Source organism: Nanorana parkeri, unplaced genomic scaffold (assembly GCF_000935625.1).
Source record: "Nanorana parkeri isolate BGI_ZX_2015 unplaced genomic scaffold, ASM93562v1 scaffold928, whole genome shotgun sequence".
NCBI lineage: Eukaryota > Metazoa > Chordata > Amphibia > Anura > Dicroglossidae > Nanorana > Nanorana parkeri.
In genome coordinates this window covers 429144-437043 of record NW_017307196.1, presented here as the reverse complement: position 1 = coordinate 437043, position 7900 = coordinate 429144, and the positions used below count along the sequence as shown (strand labels likewise).

The following is a 7900-nucleotide window of genomic DNA, read 5'->3' as shown; positions in this document are numbered from 1 at the left end:
GGCTGGGGGGGGGGGGGGGCGGGGGCAGATTTTTGGAGCGGTTTTTTAGGGCAGAAAAAGCGCTACAAAACGATGTGTGAACCACAACTAACGCACATCATGCGGATTGCCGTGACACACATTAACGCTGGTCATGCCACTCAAATGCATGCGGGTTGCAGCGGCCCACAACACACAGTAAGGCCCCGTTCACACCTGACCGTTTTGTAGCGCGTCCTACGCCCGACGGACGCTCTACAAAACGGTCAAAAATATAAATTGCATTGTAGTCAATGCCCTCGTTCCCACCTTGGCGTATTTCCGCCCGTCCCTAACGCCCTACAAAACGGCCCACGCCTGAAAAGGCCCCGGGACTACTTTGGGACGTTTTGTAGTGCGTTTTCCATTGGGATAAGCCAAGTAGCCTTTGGAATCGCAGTTAAAAAAAAAACGCGCGACAGACGCGCATATTACAATAAGCCCAGGTGTGAACCCAGCCTAACGCTCTACCCTACTTCACAGCGTGCTGCCAAAAGTGGTGCATGTCCTGTTTTTGTGGTGTGATGCCACCCAGTTCATTTGCACATAGGGCGTTAACACAATGCACGTCACCATGCACAAAAAAGCGCACGTTAACGCAACATCGGGACGCCAAGCTCCCAGCAGGCCCTAATATATTTTTGTATTGCTTAGTGATGTCGGTTAAACTTTTTTTGTATCTTTGGCTCACTGTTAGAGCAGTTTCTGATGTTATAATGGCAGACAAGGGTCTCTCTCTCTACACCCTGTGCTACCCTCAGCCGTAAACTCTGAGGGTAACTTTCCGCTCTACTAAGAAGAGGAAAAAAAAACTCCCGCCCAGCTGTCGAGTGACGTCACGCAAGCGCACACCTTTCCCAGGCCCCACGAGCCGTCTTCTTCACGTGACGCTGCTTTTTGAAACGTGGGCGGGGGCGCGCCGGCTCTGCGCACGCGCCCGGCTAAGCCAGTTCGAGGACGCAAGCACGGGTGGGCGGAGCCAGCACCCGGCTCATTCAGAGTCACTCGGAAGCAGGCCCCTCCCTGGCTGTGGCGGGCGCCGGGGGTCCCGGCTCCTCCCACCCCCGAGTCCTCCGCCTCAGTCCCAGCACCGGAAGCCAGTGACTGGGGATATCCGGCCGGATTGAGAGCACCAGGGCAGCGGAGCAGGCGGCCTGCACAGCCCTAGAAAAGGGGGGTGGGAAGAGCTTCTCATGTGGCAGCTGACCCGGGACACCCCGCTGAGTGCCTCTCACACGGGACGCTGACTGTGCTCCGTGCATACAAAGGAGGGCAGGAGCCGGCTCACCATCTGCCCAGGCACAGACTCTGGTCCTGGGAAACGGAGGACCACCAGAGCTCTGTCTCATCTCACCTCAGGGTATTCCTGAGCCCTGACCACCACAAGAGCTCGCTGGAGGAGCAGCTACGAGGCTCCTGGACCTTCAGACCTCGCTTAACCCCATAAGTGTCATCAGACCTGGTTCGGGATCAGTGCCTGACAGCCTGAGCCTTGTGTGGAGGGTCATCTCAAGTCCTTGTACTCCCCTGGAGGGTTATCCCAGGTCCTTGGACTTCCCTGAGGGCCACTCCGATCTTCAGGACCGGTGTGGAGCGCTGTCCTGGTTATTCTTGTCCTTGTGGACTGTCCATAATCCTGAGGGCACCCAAACCTCAGATACAGAACTCTAAACACCCCAAAGTCTCTTTCGGAGGAATATCCTGAACTCCAAGGACTGTTTTGCCCTCTAAATCTGGAAACTTCATACAAACCATCTCAAAGGTGCACCTCGCCGTGGAGGTGTAATCATTACTTGACCTTCTATAACACAGGAGCCGTAAAGGGGCAGCAAAGCCCAAGACACAGCACAAGCCTGATACTGCCTCTTGGGAAAGCTGTAGGACACTCGGGTGTCTAGCAACTTCCAGCCACCTACCTGATACAAGTCATCTGGAGCCTTCCATCCTCTGGATACATTGCCAGAAGATCAGACACTTGCATTGGAGGTTACAAAGGTAACCAGCACAAGTGTGACCCTTGATACAGCTCAAGAGGGACTGTACAAACTTGGAGGATCCTCTACCTGGATAAAGGCTTGCTTGGGTAGAGAAAGACATTTTACCCCCCATTCGGAACCCTTTTCAGAAGCTGGACAGTAGATAAAAACCCGATTCTTTAGCTCTCCAAGCCGTGTTTAATGCTCCACCATGGGCAAGATGCTATCCAAGATTTTTGGCAACAAGGAGATGCGGATCCTGATGCTTGGGTTGGATGCAGCCGGTAAGACCACCATCCTCTACAAGCTGAAGTTGGGCCAGTCGGTCACCACCATCCCCACCGTCGGGTTCAACGTGGAGACGGTGACTTACAAAAACGTCAAGTTCAACGTGTGGGACGTAGGGGGCCAGGACAAGATCCGGCCTCTGTGGCGGCACTATTACACGGGCACGCAGGGGCTCATCTTCGTGGTGGACTGCGCCGACCGGGATCGCATCGACGAGGCCAGACAGGAGCTTCACCGTATTATCAACGACCGGGAAATGAGGGACGCCATCATCCTAATATTTGCCAATAAACAAGACCTTCCGGATGCCATGAAGCCCCATGAGATTCAGGAAAAACTGGGCCTAACCCGAATCAGGGATAGGAATTGGTATGTTCAGCCTTCCTGTGCGACCAGCGGGGACGGGCTCTACGAAGGACTCACGTGGCTAACCTCCAACCACAAATCTTAATGACTATTAGAAGATTTAAAAACACAGTTATACGATGTTGCTTCTCCGAAGAGGGATACATTGGAAGAAAAGTAACGTCGGAGGATTATGCTGATCTAACTGATCGTCCTGATAAATTACAAAGTATGGGCTGGAATATGTTATATAAATATATATATATACATATTTTATTTTTTTTCCCTCCCCCGCTCTTGTTCTGCGTTTAGGATCCCGACCTCACGATTTCCCATACAAACTTCAAAACTGAGCTTGAAGAAGTAGGAACTTCCTTCTCTATAAGCTGTAACGTAATGGTTTGGTTTGAGGGGTAGAAGCTTTTTTTTCTTGTTCCGCTTTCCTTTTTCTGTTTCCGTTGTAATTTCTGCATTCACACAGGGTATGTTGCTAGGTCTCCTCCAAGCTAGTAAACTTTGCCATTTATTCTTTATCACCCCGCAGTTTGTCTTTTCTACCTAGGCTGTTTTTAAGGAGAGTTCTGCTAGCTAGAATTATAACAAATATTGACTTGGAAAATTGTTTTTTTTTTTTTTTTTTAAAGATCTATATACATCTCTATTTAAAGCTTTACATGATTACTAGACCTTTTTAAAAAAATTTTTGGTTTGCTAACAATTTGTGCGAAATAAATATTTAGCCTTACATCTGCCATGATTGGGAACAGATGTGTGGACTATCCTGAATCTCACTTTAATTGTATGCATGAGTAAGCTGAATGCAAAACGAATCCTACTAATCAATATTTAGTGAGAGGTGACAAAGCAGCAGCGTGACATCGAGAAAGCATAGGGAGCAGACGCTGTCGCATTTCATAAATATCTATTCTGTTCCAGGGGAAGGAAAACCAAAAAAACAAAGTAGTTTTCACTTCTGTACATAGGAGGGTTCCCTTGACATGTAGCAATACTTATTATGCAAACGTTCGCCTTCTTGACGATCAGATTATGTAAAAGCACAACTTTGTAATCAAGTGCCCATTGCAAGGCTTTCTTAAAAGCTCTGTAATTGGCCTGAATGATATCTGTGTTTAAAAAAAGGTACATTGCTCCAAAGCGTCTTAAAATATATGCATTTATTAAATAAAATACCTACATTATTTCTGTAACAGTATTGTAAAGTACACTTATTTCTAAGTCCACTTTATATGACATGAACAGCACAATTGGGATGGGGTGGGGGGCATTAAAAAAAAAAAGTCTTACACGGATTTTGCTATTTTTTTCAAATTTTTTTTATTCAGTAACTTTACATTTTGCAATAACAAAGGAGGTTCGGATGTCTAATTGGGTACGTGTGAGGTCTGTTGCATTCAGGCCTACTAAACTCGACAGATAAAACTTAAAAATACATTCAAGTACCTTTTTTAACTATTAACATAAATGCTATCTTATTAATATAGCTATATTTATAATCTTGTGGTTTACATCTAAAGTGACACTAAACTCAGCAGTTAAATCTTAAAAATGCATTTAAGTACCTTTTAACTATTAAAGGAGAACTAATGGGGTTAAGGCTTTTCCCCACGGCTCTCCTTAGGGTAACGGGAGGACACAAACTAGCGTCCTCCCGTCACCCTAGGCTCAGTATACCGCGAGCTGCAGCTCGCGGTAATACTGAGACGCCGGAGCGGATCCCGACAATTATGTCGGGATCCGCCCAGCTGCGTGACTGACAGCTGGCTCTGCCTATCTAGAGGCAGAGCCAGCTGTACCCGCCCCCTCCCCCGTCCGTTCTGCCAGTCAGCGCTGGCGGAGCGGGGGGAATCCAGCCCCTCCCCTGTCACGCCGGTATGTGTTCGCTCACCTACCGATCTAATAAGTCGACCTGTGACAGTCTCATTGTCACAGGTCGGCTAGAACTATGAGGAGTGAAAAGCACTCATCTCATAGTTCTCCTCAAATCATCTCTGAATTGGTGCTGACACTGTCCTTCCTTCTGGAGGGGGGCTACTTGTGTTCCCCATGGTCCCTGTGTGTGTTGTACAGTAGTCACCACTCCAAGCTCACTCCAGTAATGGACTACAATCTCGGTACAAATCAGTAATCTAAACATGAGATTGTAGTCCATCACAGGAGTGAGCTTGGAGCGGTGACTACTTTACAACACACACAGGGACCATGGGGAACAAAAGTAGCCACCCTCCAGAAGGAAGGACAGTGTCAGCACCAATTCAGAGATGATTTGAGGACCTACAGCCGATTGATACTCAAATAAGATAATTTTTTGTTAAAATGACATTCAGGTATCTTTTAACTATTAAGATTTACCCCTGAGTTTATTGTCACTTTATTTTCTCCTGGCGTATGCTGTGTTCATAAAGCTTCTCTGAAGACTTTGTATAACTTTCTTGCCCGTATAGATTGGTTTTGTATTGGCATATCTCGATATTACTCTGTGCAGCTCTTAGTTGTCCAGCTATAGGAGATATGTTGAGTTTTGAACAGATGTTTGTAGTTCCAACCCACCAGGTACTTGTATCTCGGGGTCTATACTGACCTCTGTACCTGCATATGCAGCTCTGCCCACCCATCGCCATTATTAGAGGTGCTGGTGCTCCTTGTTAAATGTAATTGTTTTTTTTTTATTATTATAGCGCAAGCAAGGGGTGGAGCCATTAGTATAGAATTCAGGAGCCAGCAGGATTTCGTTTTTCTTTTAGGAGCCAGCTTCATCAACAACTACAAGAACTAGAAAGAACTTCAAAAGTTAGGCTCCGGCTGTGTTTTTAAGGAGCATTGGCTACCTGGCTCCTGGGATTTGTCCAATCTTAGTGTAAGCAGTAGGAAGTAAGAGTCCCATGTGGCAGAGTTGGAGGTTCCTGACACTGGAATGTATCAAAACATAGCTGTGTCTCCCTGAGAGTCCATCACCTCATCAGCATAGGTGGTATGTGCATTTCATACATTTGGCCTGGCTACTCAGCAGATCCTTTCAGTTTTTAATTTTGCCAACAGTGCTATTGATGAATACCTAAGGCCTAACCCCGCTGGGTTTCGTTGCAGAACATTCTTGTGGTGACAATTAGATGTGTTTATATGACTTTAGAATGTTTGTTTTTCTGAACGCATCTAATGACTACTTAATGGGTTCGTTCACAGGGTGCGATTATATGCGTTCAGCCGCGGTCAGTTTAGGAAAAATAGGAATCTGGTGCATCTAAGATTTGTCCAGAACATGTAAACGCGGTTAAATATCTAAATCACAAAAAAAGTGATCAGGAAGGCAAAAAAAGCTGTTAGTCCAAGATAACTTCTGCGTTCAGCAAAGCTAATTGCAGGAGTGTGAATGAAGCTTTACAGGTGTGTTAAAAACATTAGTTTGCAAACATCTGTAGCTTCCTCTGAATTCTTCTGCTCGTTAAAGGGCCTGTCCACCTAAAACTGAAAAGTCAGGCTTCGGTAGTTGCTTAAGAAGGAACCAAACTATGTCAGTGATGGCGAACCTTGGCACTCCAGCTGTTTTGGAACTACAAGTCCCATGAGGCATTGCAAGGCTCTGACAGCTACAGACATAACTCCCAGAGGCAGATGCATGTTGGGATATGTCGTTTTGGCACAGCTGGAGTGCCAAGGTTCGCCACCACTGTACTATGTAATCTCTTAAGTAAATCCAGATGCAGGATTTCCATGCTCGTGGTCTTAGGGTTACACCTGAAGTGACCACTATGCGGGAGTATCATCATTATCTTGATTTGTATTTATTTTTTTCAATATGGAGAAGGAGGCAGCAACACCCAAAACGCTAGAAATGCACCAACTCTCCAAGGTGTGTTTGGCTCATAGAGATATATCACACCAGTGGAATCCCGCAAAGACACTTTAAAACGTCACAAGGTGACTTGGGTTTGTGCAAAAAGAAATGCTTCATTGATGTTGGCTTATACTCCGTGCGATATAATTTGATATAGGGAAAGCGGAGATGTTGCTTTATCCAATGACGGTACAGAAGAAATCCGTAACCTGGCATCCCTTAGCAATCATGTCCAGTTTTCATAACTGTTCCAGTAAGCTTGCACTAGCGCGGCCTACAAGCGGGTTTAACGCCTGGCCTCTGATTCCCGGGGGCCGTTTAATGAGATCTTAGTGCTGGGAGTCACCGATGGGCATCCCAGTCATATGGCAGCGATCACATGATTGGGAGTCCATCCCACCTGCCCCTGATTGTAAACAATAAGACAGCTCAGGGGGGCCGTGCTAATGCATATTTACGTTACGCTGGCAGGAAGGTGTTAAAGTAATCCCAAGGTTTGCCTGCACTGCAGAATGCAACAGGCTTGCTTTAATGACTCCTACCTAGCTGTACATACTCACCAATGCTATGTTCAGCCATTGGGAGTGAGGAAAGAAATCCCTGTGCGAGCTCTGACTCTCTATTCAGAGCTTACACAAGTCTGAGGGCTGTCTCCTTGCTGTCATATGGCGACACATGGCCAACCACTGGAGATGAGAGGAAGGGGAGTGAGGCTGATCCGTATACTTCTTAATATCCACAAGTGCGTTATATTATTTTTTTACTAAGGGGGGGTGGCAAAAGAAAGGTGAGTATGTGCTGCTAGGAACGGGTGCATTAAAGGGTTGTCTTGCCCTACACTGGTTTGCTTCAACCAACCCATTCTGTATGTTGGTAGGTTTGCATGTTTGCTTCTTAACAAGCGGTTGCTTCCGTTGTATTTCTTGCAGTTAAAACCTGTGTTCCATTTAGAGCATGAGTCATGCAGATGTCTGATTCATCATTCGTCCTCCTGCAGAGACTGCAAAATGCACATGTAGTTCAGATGATTTGCGAGTATGTGGAGTGTAAATACTGCAGGAGAACGGCGGTGTGTTTCTGTCTGTGTAGACTGTCACATGCTGCAAATCACATTTTTCCATCGCTGATGTTTTTCCGTCTCTGATGTGCGGGGCAGTTGGGGTGGCAGCCATGTCACACCCTCCTAATGTCAGTTTCAGAAGAGACTCACTAACTTCCTGCTGATCTGGATGACTAATAAGATAACATCAACCCAACTGGCTGAGCAGACTTCAAAATTTAGCGTCGCAGGAACTTTTATTTCTTCTTCAGCTATGAAGTAGAAGCTGTCATTTTACATTGATGGCAAATCAAAAAATGCTGAATTTTAATTTATTTTTATTGGGCTTGTATACGGGGGGGGGGGGGGGAGTGGAATTTT

At 46.4% G+C, this 7900-nt stretch overlaps 2 protein-coding genes across 2 annotated transcripts in view; one reads left to right on the top strand and one right to left on the bottom strand.

Annotated features, from left to right (window-relative positions):
- The window catches only part of LOC108795063 (cholesterol 24-hydroxylase-like), a 25788-nt gene extending 23789 nt beyond the window's left edge, over positions 1–1999 (bottom strand). The window contains exons 1-3 of the mRNA XM_018566244.1: positions 1935–1999; positions 1771–1819; positions 871–1182 (exon numbers count right to left, since the gene is read on the bottom strand). Coding sequence (XP_018421746.1) covers positions 871–1182; positions 1771–1819; positions 1935–1999 — 426 coding nt within the window. The remainder of the gene's footprint in view (positions 1–870; positions 1183–1770; positions 1820–1934) is intronic.
- Positions 2000–2145: 146 nt separating this feature from the next.
- Positions 2146–2882, top strand: ARF6 (ADP ribosylation factor 6). The gene has a single exon (XM_018566260.1). The coding sequence runs from the start codon at positions 2206–2208 to the stop codon at positions 2731–2733; it is 528 nt and encodes a 175-aa protein (XP_018421762.1). The 5' UTR covers positions 2146–2205; the 3' UTR covers positions 2734–2882.
- The last annotated feature ends 5018 nt before the right edge of the window (positions 2883–7900 follow it).

What these genes read in the sequence shown, in the direction of transcription:
- ARF6 (XM_018566260.1), top strand. Translation starts at nt 2,206, where the DNA reads ATGGGCAAGATGCTATCCAAGATTTTTGGCAACAAGGAGATGCGGATC.